The following is a 20,504-nucleotide window of genomic DNA, read 5'->3' as shown; positions in this document are numbered from 1 at the left end:
CGAGCTGGGCCCCCCAAACCCCAAAAAAATGCAGTTTTTCCTAAATAACTACCTGAACCGTGGCACCGAGGATGAAGAAATTTTTATGGTATGTTGCTCTTAAGGGCCCACATCAACCTAGCCTATAATCACTCATTTGTGATTTGCGCCCCTCCCATAAAAAATGAAAATGCAATATTATTCTGCTTTAATCGCCCCTATCTTCAGTGGAGATGTTCAGAACTGCACCATATTTCATGTGTATGATTAACTTGACATCCTCTGGGGGTATCCTCTGCTAAGTTTTGTAGAATTTCATCCATGGGGGGGTATAAAATAAATTCATTTATGTGCACATTTAGTGACTGTACACTCATCGGCCTGTAGATGGTGCTGTTGAGCGAAGGGTTGCTGGTTTAGGATGATACTGTCACACACACACATGCAGGAATACAAACAAACGCAAGCATGCACACACACTGACATCCACACGCACAGACACACACCCATACACACACATATACAAATCCACATGCACAGACACACACACACAAACACACACACGCACACATGTACGCACACATACATACACGCACAGACACACACACACACACACACACACACACACACACACACACACACATACACAAACACACACACATACACACACACACACACACACACACACACACACACACACACACACAGACAGACATGCACATACTACTACTTTTTTTAGGTATATACATAAACACGCAATACAGCCAAATTACTCCACGTCATTTATTTTTGTGGGAAGCCAGTGCAGGCCTGAGCGGCGGTCATATTTTGTACCGCGATGCGGTACATCTAGTTCATAAATACAGCCACTTGCTTCGGTACTGAATGAATGACTCGATGACTCTCCACCTACTGGCGGTTTTAATTTAATATTTAAAAGCATCACTTCGTTTTTACCATCATTGCATATTTATCTATTTAACTTTTTTTTTTTTATTCAAAGCATTATTTATTTTATAAAGGTATTTGTAAAGGTAAAAATGCACTTGAAAAAATCGATTTAAGGGGGCAAATATTGTCCCTTGGTGTGACGAGTGAGGGTGCGCAGAACCACTGGGACTGGGTTAAGGAATACAACAAAATAAACATCAATGCACAATACACATAGGCTACTAAGGGCAGAAAGTAGGCCTAATACTCCCATGGTTACCAGACTACTGAAACCGGCTGAATATGACAGCCCCACCTAAGATATTTTTCACCAGCCGCCACTGCAACAGGGTGCAAATTTTAAAAAGAGGATAACACGGTGTAGGCAACACCGATTTTTGTCGTTGTTCTCTGTATTGACAGCACTCCAAATGTACAAAAAAATGAGCTCAATGTTAAAATTGACCGGAGTTCTCCTTTAATCCGCTAGTTTAGCGCCATCTACTGTTATAGAAGAGGAAGTTGCTCAACTGCATTTGTGAGAAAATCGAGTCGAGAGATCTCATAAAAAGCCAAGTGTCACACAATCATAGCAGACAGATGTGCATTTGTATGCACTAGATTTGGTATTTGTTCAAAGGTTACATGCAATTTGTAGGATCAGGATGGTTTGTATTTATTTGTGAAATATTATCTTGGCTCATTTATTTATATTTGTAAAACACAATACATATTTGTTACTCCACTGTGAGATGCTGTGTGTGAGAGAGAGAGATCAACTGTGTGTGTGTGTGTGTGTGTGTGTGTGTGTGTGTGTGTGTGTGTGTGAGAGAGAGAGAGAGATCAACTGTGTGTGTGTGTGTGTGTGTGTGTGTGTGTGAGAGAGAGAGAGAGAGAGAGAGAGAGAGAGAGAGAGAGAGAGAGAGAGAGAGAGAGAGAGAGAGAGAGATCAACTGTGTGATCTCGTGCTGTCATGGTGAAACATCGCGATGGAATTCACGCGTTCTTGAAGTTTGTGCGGGTTTTCGTCAGTGAGTGAAGATGAAGATGAGGGTCTCGCTGCTGCTGCTGCTGGGCTTCTGTTGCGGATTCGTGTTTGGTGATCAGAATCATTCGGATCATCAGGTCCAGAGAGTTTTTCCAGTCATATCGATTAATTATGATTATGTTCATATGCCGTTCGAGGTCTCGCTCTGGATTCTGCTCGCGTCACTCATGAAACTGGGTGAGAAACTACATCACAGTATTACAGTTAAACACTCTCATCATCATGATCATTATTATATCAGTTAATCACGCATATTGTAAGGATTATTAGTAGAAGTAAATGTTGCTGATCTGCTGTTTATTTTGGCAACAGGGTTGTGTTTGTACTGATACTGTCTGAACTGTATGAGTTTCTGTCAAACAGAGATAACACATTTAAACAGGCATTACTCGCTCGTATCAGTGTTAGTGTGTGTTAGTGTTAGTGTGTGTTAGTGTAGGGTTAGTGTGTGTTAGTGTAGGGTTAGTGTGTGTTAGTGTAGGGTTAGTGTTAGTTCAGGTCTTTAGTTTATTCTTTGTATTTGTTGTGAGTGGCTCTTTTTCTCTCTGAACTCATTATGAGAGTTTATCTGAGTCTCCAGCTGCATTGAAGAAGTGTGTGTGAGGAGATAGAGCTGAACCACGCACACACACACACACACACACACACACACACACACACACACACACACACACACACACACACACACACACACACACACACACACTCTCACTCTCTCTCTCTCTCTCTCACTCACTCACTCACTCACTCACTCACTCACTCACACACACGCGCACACACACACTCTCTCTCTCTCTCTCTCACACTCACTCACTCACACACACACACACACACACACACACACTCTCTCTCTCTCACACACACACACACACACACACACACACACACACACACACACACACACACACACACACTCTTACACACACTCTCTCTCTCTCTCTCTCTCTCTCTCTCTCTCTCTCTCTCTCTCACACACACACACACTCTCACACACACACACACACACACACACACACACACACACACACACACACACACACACACACTGTCTGTGGGTGTTTGTTTGTCATGTCAACAGAAGCACACGGGATGTTTCAATCAGCTCTCTCATATGAAAACATTGTTTGATTTTGACACAGAATTGTCTGAATTTTGAGCCTAAATATCTGTAATATATATTGCATGCATAACCCTAACCCTCTGCCGTCATTACATTGTCCATTAAATAAACCATTATTCACATGCTCTCTAGATCAATGTACAGTACTTTACTGACATGATTGTGTTTATATGCATTTTTGATATAATGTTAAAGGTATAGCGGAGGATTTTTTACTTCCGGGTGGATCACCTATACTATTGGTCCTCCTAATTGTCAATCATTCTGGTGAATCAATCAAACTTTTCAAAAAGTGGAGAGGGCGGGTCTTATCTAAAATTCGGAAAGATCCTCCGCTATACCTTTAAGAAAAAGAAAAGTGCAATATAGGCCTTATAGTAATAACAAATCAGTCAACAGTGTAGAATTAGAATAAGGTGCCACATATTTAATAAAATAAATACTTATTTATCAGTGCAGCCCAGAGAGGAAGAGGATGTTGACGAACTGTTCACAGTTTTGACAGCAGTGTGTTAGCATTTGAACAAAGTGCTGTAAATCCACAGTGTTGTGCAGGTTGTGGTTAAAGTCATGGGATAAGTGTGTAGAGTTTTGAAAACTGTGTTCAAGCAATGAAAAACGAACTAGAGTTTGGTCCACATGAACTGCTGCTGTGCAGACTGGAGTTAGAGTTCTGCACATGTGAGTCCAGTTGTGCCCACTGTCGTTTAGCAATCGAAAAAAACTGTAACTTTGTTAACACACACACCGTTCTCACAGGAAACACTCAACACTCTCCGGCTCATTCACACAACAGTGTTTGGAGCTCGAGAACACAAGCCTTGAATCAGGATCCACGCTGCAAGTTTTTAAAAAAATTAAACGTTATCATCTCTGAGTAAACTTTAAAACCGTGAATCTGTGAAAACACTGAGGGCGTGCTCATGAATATTATGTGTTTAGTCTATAGATATGCGTGTTTGAGTACATATGTGCGCAGGCGTGTGTCTTTTATTTACAAATTGACATCGCCAAATTACTTGTCTGGCCTGCATAATACAGAATGTTTTGTCACTTCCACGTATGCATGCGAACTGGAATCATTTTGACAACATTTAATCAGCAGAGGTAAAGGGAAGCAACTCTCTACATTGCGAGTAAATCACTCGCATATGCGACTTACCCTTCACTCCGGCGACTAGATAATGTCTAGGGTTAGGGTTAGATTATTTATTTTTTAACAAGCGGTTTAATCATAGCCAGCTTAAAAGTTTTTGGTACGTATCCTAGAGACAAAGATGAATTAATGATATTGAGAAGAGGATCTATGACCTCTGGAAGCATCTCTTTCAGTAGTTTAGTCGGTATAGGGTCTAGTTGAAGCTTTATTTCTCGTTAGTTTATCCACTGTTTCAAATAAATACCTAGGGTTTTGTTTGTTTTCTTCTAGGATGGCTAAAAAAAAGATCTAGCAGTTTTTAAGGCCTCTCTGTGTGCAATCGAGCTCTCTCTGCACAAAATGCGATAAACCTCTAGTTTTGTTTTCTTCCAGTTGCGCTCCATCTCTCTGGCTGCTCTCTTAAGGGCCGAGTGTGCTCGCTGTACCACGGCGTTGGACTATTTTCTTTAATCTTCTTTAAACTGTGTCTGCAAAAGTGCTAGAAAAGAGAGAGTTAATAGTTTCTGTTGCAACATCGAGTTCTTCTGAGCTATCTGGGATGCTGACGAGATGAAACTCATCAGGAAGATCACCAACAATTAGGCCTTTATCTGCAGCCAGTACTAACCCTGATAGAAAATCAGCAATCAGGCTCTTAATGCAGCGTTCTGAAGTGTTTTGCTCAGCGTATGTATTTTAATGGTGCTGCTGAATTAGAAATTTTACATTGATGTGTGTGTGTGTGTGTGTGTGTGTGTGTGTGTGTGTGTGTCTGTCTGTGTGTGTCTGTCTGTCTGTGTGTCTGTCTGTCTGTGTGTGTGTGTGTGTGTGTGTGTGTCTGTGTGTGTCTGTCTGTGTGTGTGTGTGTGTGTGTGTGTGTGTGTGTGTGTGTCTGTGTCTATGTGTATGTGTATATGTGTTTGTGTCTGTCTGTGTGTGTGTGTGTGTGTGTGTGTGTGTGTCTGTGTGTGTGTCTGTGTCTGTGTCTGTGTGTGTGTGTGTGTGTGTCTGTGTGTCTGTGTCTGTGTGTCTGTCTGTGTGTGTGTCTGTGTGTGTGTCTGTGTGTGTGTCTGTGTGTGTGTCTGTCTTTGTGTGTGTCTGTCTGTCTGTCTGTCTGTCTGTGTGTGTGTGTGTGTGTGTGTGTGTGTGTGTGTGTGTGTGTGTGTGTGTGTGTGTGTCTGTGTCTATGTGTATGTGTATATGTGTTTGTGTGTGTGTGTCTGTGTCTGTGTCTGTCTGTGTGTGTGTCTGTCTGTCTGTGTGTGTGTGTGTGTGTGTGTGTGTCTGTGTGTCTGTGTGTCTGTGTCTGTGTGTGTGTGTTTGTGTTTGTGTGTGTGTGTGTGTGTGTGTGTGTGTGTGTGTGTCTCTGTGTGTGTGTGTCTGTGTGTGTGTGTATGTGTCTGTGTGTGTGTCTGTGTCTGTCTGTGTGTGTGTGTGTGTGTGTGTGTGTGTGTGTGTGTGTGTGTCTGTGTCTGTGTCTGTGTCTGTGTCTGTCTGTGTGTGTCTGTGTGTGTGTGTGTGTGTGTGTGTGTGTGTGTCTGTGTGTCTGTGTCTATGTCTGTGTGTGTGTCTGTGTGTGTGTGTGTCTGTGTGTCTGTGTGTGTGTGTGTCTGTGTCTGTGTCTGTGTCTGTGTCTGTCTGTGTGTCTGTCTGTGTGTGTGTGTGTGTGTGTCTGTGTCTGTGTCTGTCTGTGTGTGTGTCTGTGTGTGTGTCTGTGTGTGTGTCTGTGTCTGTGTCTGTGTCTGTGTCTGTGTCTGTCTGTGTGTGTGTGTGTGTGTGTGTGTGTGTGTGTGTGTGTGTGTGTGTGTGTGTGTCTGTGTCTGTGTCTGTCTGTGTGTGTGTCTGTGTCTGTGTGTGTGTGTGTGTGTGTGTGTGTGTGTGTCTGTGGTCAGGCTTCCACCTGATCCCGCATGTGTCCGCTGTGGTTCCTGAGAGCTGTCTGCTGATCGTGGTGGGGCTGCTGGTCGGGGGTCTGATCCGTGTGCTGGGCGGGAATGTTCCGGTCCTCGACTCTCAGCTCTTCTTCTTGTGTCTGCTGCCGCCCATCATCCTGGATGCCGGATACTTCCTTCCCATCAGGCCCTTCTCCGAGAACGCCGGCACCATCCTGATGTTCGCGGTGGTGGGGACGCTGTGGAACGCGTTCTTCATGGGTGCGGTGCTGTACGGTGTGTGTCGGCTGGAGGAGCGCCTGGCCTCGGTGGGTCTGCTGTCCTGTCTGCTGTTCTCCTCCATCGTCTCCGCCGTGGATCCCGTGGCGGTGCTCGCCGTCTTCCAGGAGATACACATCAACGAGCTTCTGCACATTCTAGTGTTCGGGGAGTCTCTGCTGAACGACGCCGTGACCGTGGTGAGAATGACGAATCTGCAGCTGAAACCTTTCAAGAGTTTCCCAAACTGTCCCTCGTCTTCATCAGTCAGAAGCTCGATCTGACAGATCAGTGAAAACGTCACAGTGTTTCGCTCAGGCCATCCTTAAAAATATTTTGGTTTGCAGTAACAGCAAAAAAAAAGGTCCTTAGGTAGGTCTATATTTTTCTTTCAAGATTCAGTGTAAAGGCCTGTTCACACCGGGCCGCCGACGTTTAACGCCTCGTGACTAAACGAAGGGTGCCAATGTGAGTGTGCACACCGGCACGGAAAACGCCACGCGTAAAAGCGCCATTTAAAAAAACGCCTTGGGTTCGTTTTTTTGGTTTGACGCACCGCGTCAAAAACTACCCGACCAATGAGATTGGCGCTTTTGCTCACGTGTCTGGAGCTTCTGAAGTTACAGTAAAACACAACTTGGGAGCGCTCATAAACACAAAACGGTCTTGCCGAGCACACATACGTAACGACGAAGAAGATATATGCCGAGTAGCGTCTAAACACTGCCGGGAAGAAATAAGACGAGGTGCCGATATTCGTACCGGTGTGTACGGCCCTTAAAAAAAAAAGTACAATTTGGTCATGGTGATTACGTAGGTATGAATTTAAACAAATTTGCATATTGTGACATCACTGATAGTTTTTCCAGAACTTTGTGCCAAGTTAAAGTGGCGTCGAGAGAAAAAAGAGAGAGATTTTGAGAAAAAAATTTTTTTTATTAAATGACATTTGAAAAACCTGTATAAACTGAACACCAAAGAACAATATTAACTGTTGAGCGGTGGTGACCCGTTCATGTAACATGTAAGGGTGGTGCTGCCAATAACGCACCTAAAAGCTGTCACAAAGAACTGGCAAAAGTAATGATTATAAATGTGTCAAATATAGCAAGGAGACATTTCAATTGTTTGTTAATAAATTAGTGTTTTCTGTGTCAGTGTCAGTTGACGATGCTGACTCGCGATCTTCGGTAGTGAACGCGCCAGAGAGAAATGCACATTTCATACGGATTACATAAGCAGAGAGCAGTCTGTTTTCTTTCGTTTTGAATTGTTCTGTTTAAAAGTGGACATTTCAAGCTTTCTATATATGTCTCAGGTCTGTGAGGCAAGTAGCTTATATGCTGAGTTTCGGCTCATTTATGAGACGAGCTCCAGTTCACGCGCCGGCACCTCCGTGTCCTGATTATATTGCCTGCTATCTTTTACTTCTTATTTATTATATCCAGGCAATTGGTTGATGAAACATTGATTAAAATTAAGATACAATTAATACAAAACGAAATTCACTTTAAAGAAAGGCTTTCTACAAAAACAAACTTAATGAATAAGTGGTCAAAAAATCATGTCTGCCCACTCCATTTGTCTCTCGATATATTGCGCATCTTATGATCTTACTCTTGCTTTTCACTTTTCATATAATCAACATAGATTAAATAAAAATATATATATATTTTATTTAACATAAATATGAAACTAAAACGTTTTCTTTACTGACTAGGCTACAACACATAGGCCTATTAGCCTACAGTATGGAGAAATTGAATGTCGGAGTGGGATTTGAACGAATGCCGTCTTGCCGGTGAGCATGTGGGGGGGAGGTACGATTTTCAAACAATCATCGAATATTATTTTGCTTGATATGCCAATCCTTAATATTTAGTGTTTTAAATGCCTGTTTGAGGTCTCTGTGAAAGTTTAAAGCAGTTTTTTAGTGCCGCTTTCAGAGCGCTCACGTCCGTAACAGAGAACTGTCCCATCTGTATAATAATCCTAGATGACGCCACAGGTTATTTTTTAAAATAAAGAACGTAGCCTACATTTGTATGTAGGCCTATTCACAATACTCACTAAAATATAATTAATATTATTTTATTGCATTTGTATTAGTTGTTTGAAGAGTACAAAAAAATTGGTCATTCTTAACGCAAGTTTACAACCGGCAAGTCGGTCGGACCAAAAAGGAAAAAAATAATAACTGGGTCGGTCTTAAATTGACAAGGTCGGTCGATGTTATGGCAAACAAGAATATTTTTAAGGATGGCCTCAGTGATTGATGATGATGAACCAGCTCACACACTCCTCTCTGAAGCTCACACACTCCTCTCTGAGCTCCTCTCTGAAGCTTACACACTCCTCACTGAAGCTCACACACTCATCTCTGAAGCTCACACACTCCTCACTGAAGCTCACACACTCCCCACTAAAGCTCACACACACTCCCCACTGAAGCTCACACACTCCACACACTCCTCACTGAAGCTCACACACTCCTCACTGAAGCTCACACACTCCTCACTGAAGCTCACACACTCCTCACTGAAGCTTACACAAACGCGACTCAAGCTCACACACTCCTCACTGAAGCTCACACACTCCCCACTGAAGCTCACACACTCCCCACTGAAGCTCACACACTCCACACACTCCCCACTGAAGCTCACACACTCCACACACTCCTCACTGAAGCTCACACACTCCACACACTCCCCACTGACGCTCACACACTCCCCACTGAAGCTCACACACTCCACACACTCCCACTGAAGCTCACACACTCCACACACTCCTCACTGAAGCTCACACACTCCACACACTTCTCACTGAAGCTCACACACTCCTCACTGAAGCTCACACACTCCACACACTCCTCACTGAAGCTCACACACTCCTCACTGAAGCTCACACACTCCTCACTGAAGCTCACACACTCCTCACTGAAGCTCACACACACTCCCCACTGACGCTCACACACTCCCCACTGAAGCTCACACACTCCACACACTCCTCACTGAAGCTCACACACTCCACACACTCCTCACTGAAGCTCATACACTCCTCAGTGAAGCTCACACACTCCTCACTGAAGCTCAAACACTCCTCACTCAAGTCAAGTCAAGTCAAGTCAAGTCTATTTATATAGTGCTTTTCACAATACAGATTGTATCAAAGCAGCTTCACAATATTAAATTAAAATAATACATCAATGTTTGTTTCTAGTGGAAAACATCCACGTTTGGTAATGCTGATCAATAGTATCGTTGATTGATTAATTAAATTAAATATCCCCAAATATCCCCAACTGAGCAAGCCAAAGGCAACAGTGGCAAGGATCCGAAAAACTCCATCAGGTGACCTAATGGAGAAAAAAAAAACCTTGGGAGAACCCAGGCTCAGTCGGGGGCCAGTTCTCCTCTGGCGTTTATGAAGTAGAGACCGGATTTAACTGTAGGATTAAAAGTATGAATGCCTGGCTGAAGAGATGCGTCTTTAATCTAGTTTTAAACTGGGAGAGCGAGTCTGAGCAACGAACAGTATCAGGAAGACTATTCCAGAGTTTTGGAGCTAAATGTGAAAATGCTCTCCCTCCTTTGGTGGATCTGGATATCCTAGGTATGACCGAAAGCCTCGAATTTAGTGATCTTAAAGAGCGCAATGGATTATTGGGCGATAGAAGATCCGTTAAATAGACTGGAGCTAAGCCGTTTAGGGCTTTATAAGTCAGTAGCAATACCTTGTAATTAGGCATGTGCCGGTATCAAATTTTCATGCTGCGATTAATTGATTGAGCTTTTATCACGGTATTCGGTATTATCACAGTATTTTAATTGCTATAATTATTAAAGGTTAAAAATGAACAAATTAAATTAAATATAATTTGGTTTTCATTATAATAAATTATGACACAAGTAAAAATATAATACAAATGTAATATAGTGCACATTAGTGTTGTCACGGTACCAAAATTTCAGTATTCGGTACCGATACCAGTGAAAATCCACGGTTCTCTGTACCAATTTCGGTACCAAAGCTTAATTTAGATTAAATTTACATAATTATATTAAAGTGTATATCACAGTTACAAAGATGGAAACTGTAGTATTAAAAACACTTTAAAACAAGATTCCATTTGTTAGATAACATTAGATAAAATGACCTAACAAAAAAACAATAGTTATATACTGTCGCAATTATTCTCCTTTAGGGGTTAATTTTAAAATACATTTTTAAAATCAAAAGTTAACATTATTTCTGTTAACATTATTTAATGCACAATGAATGAAGTGAACAAACATGACCAATCAAGTGTTTGTATTAAATAACATTCACAAACATTAATTAATGTTGTAAAAATATATTGTTCACTCAATGTGTTATGTTAGATAACGCATTGAGTAATGTTAATGAATGGTATCTTATTGTAGCATTACCAAACTATACAGGAGATACAATATATGTTTTATTTGACTTGACTATACTTTTATTTAATCCAAAACTGCATTCATATTTAACTTTTAAAGGGCTTTTTAAACCTGCTAAGAGTTCCTCGTCGTCATGGAGAGCGCAGATCGCACAAGCGTTTGTACTCCTGTGGCGTCTGTCGTTGCTATGCATTCATGAACACAGGCGCACATGGAAAAACGAGCGCGCCGCTTCTATTATGAGTGCGCTTGCCGCGCGCCATTTGAAATAACGTATCTGCACGCGCAAAAACATCAGCACCACAACAGCAGCAGCACCGCCGATCGGCATCAGCGCTTTTATAAAGAGGACGCAACCGCACGCGCTTCGGGCATGCACGCGCATCAAGTACCGGGTTTGAGAAAACCTGGTACCGTGACGTTTAAAAAAAAAATAGTACCGACTTGGTACCGAAGTACCGGGTCTTTTGACAACACTAGTGCACATATTTAGCAAAATACTCCTCTCTATAGCAATTTTTTTCTAGTCATCTACGTGTTGGTCATTAAATGGCTTTCCTGAGGTAAATGTAACGTTCTGTGACATAATTGTTCACCTGCAGTTTTATTGACCTCTTTCCGTGGTTGAAAAACATTGATTGATCGATATTATGTGTGAGGCATAAATACCTTTCGGTAAGTTGTACTGTATCTTTAAATAAAAAGTAGCAGATGATCGTTTTACTTGAACTGAGGCGCTACAGCGATCGGTCACGTCACATTTACAAGCACCAAAACGGTATTTATTGTCTGTATTCGTAATAAAATGGACAGAACATGAGAGCTGAGAATTTTCAAAAGTAACCTGCTCTGTCTAGTCTGGCGATGTCAGTGTACTCTTTTCTCCGCGATTTTTCTCTGAGTGAGAAAATGAATGTGTGGCGTGAGAGCGTGTGAAAAGTGTCGATTGCGTGAGTATCACACTGAATGCGTAGAGTTGACAGCCCTGCTTTTAGAGGGGGGATAAATCGTCGGCAGCGTTCCTCCTTCCGCCGTGCTTCTTCTCCTTGTGAGGATTGTTTACATTAGACTAGAGTGCGCACTGCCGCATGCACACAGCGCTTCATGTGGGGATTGGTTGATGGAAAATAAGCTAATGCGCGTTCTATAAATATAAATTCTGATCTATTATTTTCACGGTATTTTGAAGTGCCCGCGATAAAAATATCATGCATATTCATTACCGCAATTTATCGCATTACCGAATACCGGCACATGTCTACTTGTAATTAATACGGAACTTTATAGGTAACCAATGTAGTGATGATAAAATCTGTGTTATATGATCATATTTTCTTGATCTAGTTAGAACTCTAGCGGCTGCATTTTGGACTAACTGTAGCTTGTTTATTGAGGATGCAGGACAACCGGCTAATAAAGCATTACAGTAATCTAGTCTCGAAGTCATGAACGCATGAACTAACTTTTCTGCATCAGAAACTGATAGCATGTTACGTAGCTTAGCAATGTTTCTAAGGTGGAAAAAGGCTGTTCTTGTAACATATGAAATATGATTTTCAAAAGACAGGTTGCAGTCTAGTATAACACCCAGGTCTTTTACTGTAGATGATAAAGTAACAGGACATCCTACTATGTTAAAGTTGTAGTATGAAAGGTTTTGTGGGCGGTTTTTTGAACCGATGATTAGCACCTCTGTCTTGTCTGGATTTAATAAAAGAAAATTGCGCGTCATCCAATCTTTTATATCTTTAACACACTCTGTCAATTTGGATAATTTAGCGTTTTCATCTGGCCGTGATGAAATATGTATTTGAGTGTCATCAGCATAACAATGGAAACTAATTCCATGTTTCCTTATAATATTTCCAAGTGGTAGCATATATATTGAGAATAATAGAGGGCCCAACACAGATCCCTGCGGCACTCCATAGTTTACTGGAGTTATGATCGATTTTTCTCCATTTAAATAGACAAAATGGTAGCGGTCAGATAAGTATGATCTGAACCAGCTTAATGCTTGTCCTTGAACACCAGTATAATTTTGTAGTCGATCTAAGAGTATTGTGTGATCTATAGTATCGAACGCAGCACTAAGATCAAGTAAAACTAGTATTGAGATACAGCCTTGGTCAGAAGCTAATAGTAAATCATTTGTGATTTTAACGAGCGCAGTTTCAGTGCTATGGTGCGGCCTGAATCCAGACTGAAACTTTTCATAGATGTCATTTTCTTGCAAGAAAGAGCCCATTTGAGCGGACACAACTTTTTCTAGTATTTTAGACATAAAAGGAAGATTTGAAATGGGTCTATAATTTGCTAGATTATGTGGGTCTAATTGTGGTTTCTTAATGAGATGTTTTATAACTGCCAGTTTAAATGTTTGTGGAACATGACCTAAAGATAAAGATGAGTTAATAATATTGAGGAGAGGCTCTTCCACTACAGGTAACACTTCTTTCAATAGTTTAGTTGGTATGGGATCTAATAAACATGTTGTTGTTTTAGATGAAGTGAAAAGTTTATTTAACTCTTTTTGTTCTATAGTTGTAAAGCACTGTAATTGTTCTTGCGGGGTGATAATTGAGGCGGTTCTGATGTTTTCTATTTTCTCAGTGAAGAACTTCATGAAATCATTACTACTAAACTGTAACGGAATATTTTGTTCAGGTGACATCTGTTTATTTGTTAGTCTAGCCACGGTGTTAAATAAAAACCTAGGATTGTTTTGGTTGTTTTCTATTAGTTTGCGGAGGTCCTCAGCCCTGGCCACTTTTAGGGCCTTTTTATAACGTGACATACTGTCTTTCCAAGCGATTCTAAAAACCTCTAAATTAGTTTGCTTCCATTTACGCTCTAAATTACGGGTTTCTCTCTTTAGAACATGCATAGTATTGTTGTACCATGGTGCTTTACTTTTCTCTCTGACCTTTTTTAATCTAATGGGTGCAACAATATCCAATTTTCCAGAGAGAATGGTGCTCATAGTGCTAGTTAATTCGTCTAGTTCATCTGTTTGTTTGGGTTCACTGAGCAGCTGAGACAGATCAAATAAGCAATTTGAAAAATTATCTATGGTGGATGGAAGGATTGTTCTGCCTGGTCGATAACGCGGCGCAGCATGATATATTACAGGAGTACTTAATATGCAAGTTACCATGTAATGGTCAGTGATATCATCACTTTGTGGAATGATATCTATATCGGTTGGATCGGTTCCATGTGATATAATTAAATCGAGTGTATGATTAAAACGATGAGTTGGTCCGGTATAGGCATGTGCCGGTATCACATTTTCATGCTGTGATTAATTGAGTGAGCTTTTATCACGGTATACGGTATTATCACGATATTTTAATTTTAATTTAATTGGGGGGGTAAAAATAAACTAAAATAAAACTTGGCTCACAAGGTGTAATTGTGATTGTCAAAACATTTGGTAACTAAACTGAATTTTATTAAGTTTAGTGACAACCATAGACTGTAAAAAAAGACAACATGTTACAATGATTACATGATACTATGACTGGTAGGCTACTGTTTGTATTGCTTAACACAAATTTAACGATTTCAATACAATACTTGGAATTTGATTTAAATCTTGATTCAGTATTGACTAATTTTGGATAAATATTAGGAAGGCTACAGTAGATAGCCCACATGTTATTTTTTTCTCATGAAAAAAAAAAATCTCACATAATGCTATGTAACCATATAAAGCCCTATCAGCTGGTATTATTAAAGGTTACAAATAACTAATTAAATCAAATATAATGTGGTTTTTATTATAATAACAATTATGTAATGACACAAGTAAAAATAAATATGTAAAAAAGTGCAGTGCACATATTCAGCAAAATACTCCTCTTTATCTATTTGTTTTAGTCATCTAACATGCTGCTGGTCATTAAATGGTTTAAATGTAACGTTCTGTGACACAATTGTTCTCCTGTTTCATATCAAAAGTAACCTGCTCTGTCTTGTTTGACGGTCTTCGTGTCCTCTTTGCTCCACGATTTTTCTCTGCGTGAGGAAACGGATGTGTGGCGTGAGCGTGTGAAGAGTCTCGCGCTGAATGCGTCGAGTTGGCAGCTCTGCTTTTAGAAGCGGGATGGATCCGGATAGATCGGCGGCGGCCATAGAGGCGGCGGCGTGTGAGGACTGTTTACATTAGACTAGAAGTGCGCACCGGCCGCATGCTTATACACGTGGCGATTGTTTACATCAGAGTGCGCACGTGTTTCGCGCAGTGTTTGTTTAAGCGGTTGATGGAAAATAAGCTATAATGCGCGTTCTAAAAATCTAAATTCAGATCTATTATTTTTCACGGTATTTTGAAGTGCCCGCTATAACAATATCGTGCATATTTATTACCGCGATTTATCGCATTACCGAATACCGGCACATGCCTAGTCCGGTAACGTTTTGCTTGACCCCAAAGGAGTTTAATAAATCTGTAAACGCAGCCCCTAACGCATCATTTGGATTATCTACGTGTATGTTAAAATCTCCAACAATTAATGCTTTATCGACATTGACCTATAGATCTGAGAGAAAATCTGCAAACTCTTTTAGGAAATCAGCATAAGGCCCTGGCGGTCTATATACGGTAGCCAAGGCTAGAGATAATAGGGATGTTTTTCTAACATCTAAGAGCGTAACATTTGGTACAAGTACTTCAAACGAATTAAACTTGTAACCCGTTTTCTGAGTAACATTGAGAATATCTCTATAGATTGTTGCAACACCGCCGCCACGACCAATCAGATGGGGCTCATGCTTATAACAGTATCCTGATGGAGTAGACTCATTTAGACCGAAATAATCATTTGGTTTAAGCCAGGTTTCAGTAAGGCAAAGTACATAGAAGCTATTATCTGTGACTATTTCATTTACAATAAATGCCTTAGGTGTGAGTGATCTAATGACGCTCACACACTCCTCACTGAAGCTCACACACTCCTCACTGAAGCTCACACACTCCTCACTGAAGCTCACACACTCCCCACTGAAGCTCACACACTCCCCACTGAAGCTCACACACTCCCCACTGAAGCTCACACACTCCTCACTGAAGCTCACACACTTCTCACTGAAGCTCACACATTCCCCACTGAAGCTCACACACTCCTCACTGAAGCTCACACACTCCTCACTGAAGCTCTTCCTCGTCCTCGTCCTCATCCTCGTTCACCTCCTCTTACACACACACTCTTCCTCCTTATACACCTGCTCTTCCTCGTTCTCATCCTCTTCCTCCCTGTTCACCACCTCTTACACACATACTCTTCCTCCTCTTACACACACACTCTTCCTCCTCTTACACACACACACTCTTCCTCCTCTCCCTCTTATATTGTTTCCATCCATTGTTGGTATCAACATTCAGTGCAACATTTTGAGTCAGTTTTGGGACTGTGAACTGACTTGTATTATGTACAGTTGGTTTGACCACATAATTAGAAATAAGTTTGAACAATTTTGAGTCGTGTGTAAACGATGACAACTGTTGCAGTTGTGTTTATCTTTTGCCCGCCTGTTTTTAACATTTTGAAACTTAAGTGTATCATGGTGCGAAATGTGTTTTAGTGAGTGAAAATGTGTTTAGAGTTTTGAAAAAAGAGTGCATGAGATTTGCAAACAGTGAACTACCTGAACTTGTTTAATGTTTTACAGAAAGAGTGATTTATTCGACCATTCGGTTTGGTCGAATTCGGTTTGGTCGGTTTAGTGTTTTAGCATTTCAGAAAAACTGTAAATATGAACATGCGTGTGTGAAGCGTAACTCTGTGTTCAATCAGACGCGAGCAGCTCATGATCCGCCGCTGAGAGTGAGTGTGTGTGTGTGTGGGTAACCCTAACTCTCCATCTGCATTTACTCTGAGTTTGAGTCGCTTTAACAAACATCTTCACAAACACGGTGCGGTTTTCTCCTAAAATAAAAGCTTGATGGTTTAATCTTTGAAAATTAAGAAATTAAGACAGCCATTAATATTAGGATTGTAGTTTTACAGTTGTAATATAATTTTTTTTTTTTAAATACTTTTATTTTACAGTAAAATATTACAAAGGTAATATTTATAATTTTTTTGTACTATATATATATATATTTTAGTAGTAGTCATAATTCTTATTACTTTATGACCATATTGATATATAATCACAAAATGCTGACCGGTCGTGCAGCCCTACTAACGGTCACTATGCTCGTATTTGTGCATTGAACCTGGACTTTTTTTTATTTATAAGAAATGATTTTTACATTTAAACAAATATTACACAGAAATTGAATAACACTCAATTACTATAGTATCACAGCACTTCACATTTTCCACATTTTGTTATGTTACAGCCTTATTCCAAAATGGATTCAATTCATTATATTCCTCAAAATTCTACAAACAATATACCCATAATGACAATGGGCAAGAAGTTTGTTTGATATCTTTACAAATTTATTAAAAATAAAAAACGAAAAAAATCACATGTACATACTCAATACTTTGTTGAAGCACCTTTGGCACCAATTACAGCCTCGAGTCTCTTTGAGTATGATGCTACAAGCTTGGCACACCTATTTTTGGGGCAGTTTTTCTTATTCTTCTTTGCAGAACCTCTCAAGCTCCATCAGATTGGATGGGGATCGTCGGTGCACAGCCATCTTCAGATCTCTCCAGAGATGTTCAATCGGGTTCAAGTCTGGGCTCTGGTGGGCCACTCAAGGACATTCCCAGAGTTGTCCCGAAGCCACTCCTTTGTTATCTTGGCTGTGTGCTGAGGGTCATTTGTCATCTTGGCTGTGTGCTTAGGGTCGTTGTCCTGTTGGAAGATGAACCGTCGCCCAAGTCTGAGGTCCAGAGCTCTGGAGCAGGTTTTCATCAGGCATGTCTCTGTACATATATCTTTCCCTCGATCCTGACGAGTCTCCCAGTCCCTCATCTTTCCCTCGATCCTGACGTGTCTCCCAGTTCCTCACCTTTCCCTCGATCCTGACTAGTCTCCCAGTTCCTCATCTTTACCTCGATCCTGACGAGTCTCACAGTTCCTCATGTTTCCCTCGATCCTGACTAGTCTCCCAGTTCCTCATCTTTACCTCGATCCTGACGAGTCTCCCAGTCCCTTATCTTTCCCTTGATCCTGACGTGTCTCCCAGTTCCTCACCTTTCCCTCGATCCTGACTAGTCTCCCAGTTCCTCATCTTTACCTCGATCCTGACGAGTCTCCCAGTCCCTCATCTTTACCTCGACCCTGACGAGTCTCCCAGTTCCTCATGTTTCCCTCGATCTTAACGAGTCTCCCAGTCCCTCACCTTTCCCTCAATCCTGACTAGTCTCCCAGTTCCTCACCTTTACCTCGATCCTGACGAGTCTCCCAGTCCCTCATCTTTACCTCGATCCTGACTAGTCTCCCAGTTCCTCATCTTTCCCTCGATCCTGACGAGTCTCCCAGTTCCTCATCTTTACCTCGATCCTGACGAGTCCTCCAGTTCCTCAACTTTCCCTCAATCCTGACGAGTCTCCCAGTTCCTCAACTTTCTTTTGATCCTGACTAGTCTCCCAGTTCCTCAACTTTTCCTCGATCCTGACGAGTCTCCCAGTCCCTCATATTTCCCTCGACCCTGACGAGTCTCACAGTTCCTCAACTTTCCCTTGATCCTGATGAGTCTCCCAGTTCCTCAACTTTCCCTCGATCCTTACGAGTCTCCCAGTTCCTCATCTTTCCCTCGACCCTGACTAGTCTCACAGTTCCTCAACTTTCCCTTGATCCTGATGAGTCTCCCAGTTCCTCAACTTTCCCTCGATCCTTACGAGTCTCACAGTTCCTCAACTTTCCCTTGATCCTGATGAGTCTCCCACTTCCTCATCTTTACCTCGATCCTGACGAGTCCTCCAGTTCCTCAACTTTCCCTCAATCCTGACGAGTCTCCCAGTTCCTCAACTTTCTTTTGATCCTGACTAGTCTCCCAGTTCCTCAACTTTTCCTCGATCCTGACGAGTCTCCCAGTCCCTCATATTTCCCTCGACCCTGACGAGTCTCACAGTTCCTCAACTTTCCCTTGATCCTGATGAGTCTCCCAGTTCCTCAACTTTCCCTCGATCCTTACGAGTCTCCCAGTTCCTCATCTTTCCCTCGACCCTGACTAGTCTCACAGTTCCTCAACTTTCCCTTGATCCTGATGAGTCTCCCAGTTCCTCAACTTTCCCTCGATCCTTACGAGTCTCACAGTTCCTCAACTTTCCCTTGATCCTGATGAGTCTCCCACTTCCTCAACTTTCCCTCGATCCTGACGAGTCTCCCAGTCCCTCATCTTTCTGTCAATCCTGACGATTGTCCCACTCCCTCTTCTTTTCCTTTACCCTGAGGAGTCTCCCAGTTCCTCATCTTTCCCTCGATCCTAACGAGTCTCCCAGTTCCTCAACTTTCCCAGTCCCTGACGAGTCTCCCAGTTCCTCATCTTTCCCTCGATCCTAACGAGTCTCCCAGTTCCTCATCTTTCCCAGTCCCTGACGAGTCTACCAGTTCCTCATTTTTCCCTCGATCCTAATGAGTCTCCCAGTTCCTCAACTTTCCCAGTCCCTGACGAGTCTCCGAGTTCTTCATCATTCCCTCGATCCTGACGAGTCTCCCAGTTCCTGCCACTAAGAAACACCCCCACAGCTGATGCTGCTTCACTGTAGGGATGGTATTGTCCAGTTGATGAGCGGTGCTTCAGTCTTTATTTCATCAGACCAGAGAATGTTGTTTCTCATGATCTGAGAGTCCTTCAGGTGCCTTTTGGCCAACTCCAGGTGGGCTGTCAAGTCAAGTCATCTTCATTTATATAGCGCTTTTAACAATGTAGATTGTTTCAAAGCAGCTTTACAGAGATAAGTGTATAATTTAAGGTAACGGAGATTGTTTTGGCTTTATAGCGGTTCTTTAATAGAGTTATTTTCCAGCTAAAGTTAGTTTTGATTGATTCGCTTCCGTCGCAATGATCATTTGTTATTAAATTAGGGTCCGCTAAGACGACACCATTCTCTCTACACAAACTTTAAACGCGAACCTGTGATAAACGCTGATGGCGTTCACATGCGCATTAAGAATTGGTTCTATAGTTATGTGCGTTTTAATATATGTGCGCAGGTTTGTAATTCCCTACAAACCAAGTCTAAACAAAGTGCTGGTGTTTCCTTATAAATTTTGATACAGAATTTTATTTTGTCACTTCGGGGTAGGTACGCAAAACAAATTTTCCCTACAACGCTTTATCTGGAGTGGTAAAGGGATCCTCCATAGGGAGAGACTAGTTGGCACTTCAGCACTGCGTTGGATCGGGTCCAGGCGAAGGTCCTTCGTCAGATCTGGATACGGCCTGCATCCGGCAGGCTGCAGGAAAACCTTGGGATAAACAAAGACACTAAAATTAGCGTAGATGCCATTCTTCTTCTGATGTAACGAGTACATCAGGATTTATGGGAAGTGTTCCCGGTTCCGGCTGACCTGATCTATGCAGCCTAACATTGGATTATAGAAGTCTATAATGTATTATGTGAATGCTAGGTCAAAGAGAGATGTGTCTTTAATCTAGCTTTGAACTGACAGAGTGTGTCTGCTTCCCGGACAATGGTAGGAAGACTGTTCCAGAGTTTTGGTGCTAAATAGGAGAAGCATCTACCGCCAACAGTCGATTTTGATATTCTAGGTATTATCAACTGGCCTGAATTTTGAGATCGCAATA

General features: G+C 41.6%; 1 protein-coding gene across 2 annotated transcripts in view; it reads left to right on the top strand.

Annotated features, from left to right (window-relative positions):
- The first annotated feature begins 1,826 nt into the window (after window positions 1-1,826).
- slc9a1b (solute carrier family 9 member A1b) overlaps window positions 1,827-20,504 on the top strand; it is a 38,253-nt gene continuing 19,575 nt past the window's right edge. The window contains exons 1-2 of one of the 2 annotated variants that reach the window (XM_081375990.1): window positions 1,827-2,134; window positions 6,108-6,565. In XM_081375990.1, coding sequence (XP_081232116.1) covers window positions 1,951-2,134; window positions 6,108-6,565 — 642 coding nt within the window. In that variant the 5' untranslated portion in view covers window positions 1,827-1,950. The remainder of the gene's footprint in view (window positions 2,135-6,107; window positions 6,566-20,504) is intronic. The other variant, XM_081375991.1, reaches the window with a different exon arrangement.

This window comes from Scardinius erythrophthalmus, assembly GCF_964197995.2.
Source record: "Scardinius erythrophthalmus genome assembly, chromosome: 10".
In the NCBI taxonomy this organism is placed as follows: domain Eukaryota; kingdom Metazoa; phylum Chordata; class Actinopteri; order Cypriniformes; family Leuciscidae; genus Scardinius; species Scardinius erythrophthalmus.
This window is presented reverse-complemented; position numbering and strand designations above follow the sequence as displayed.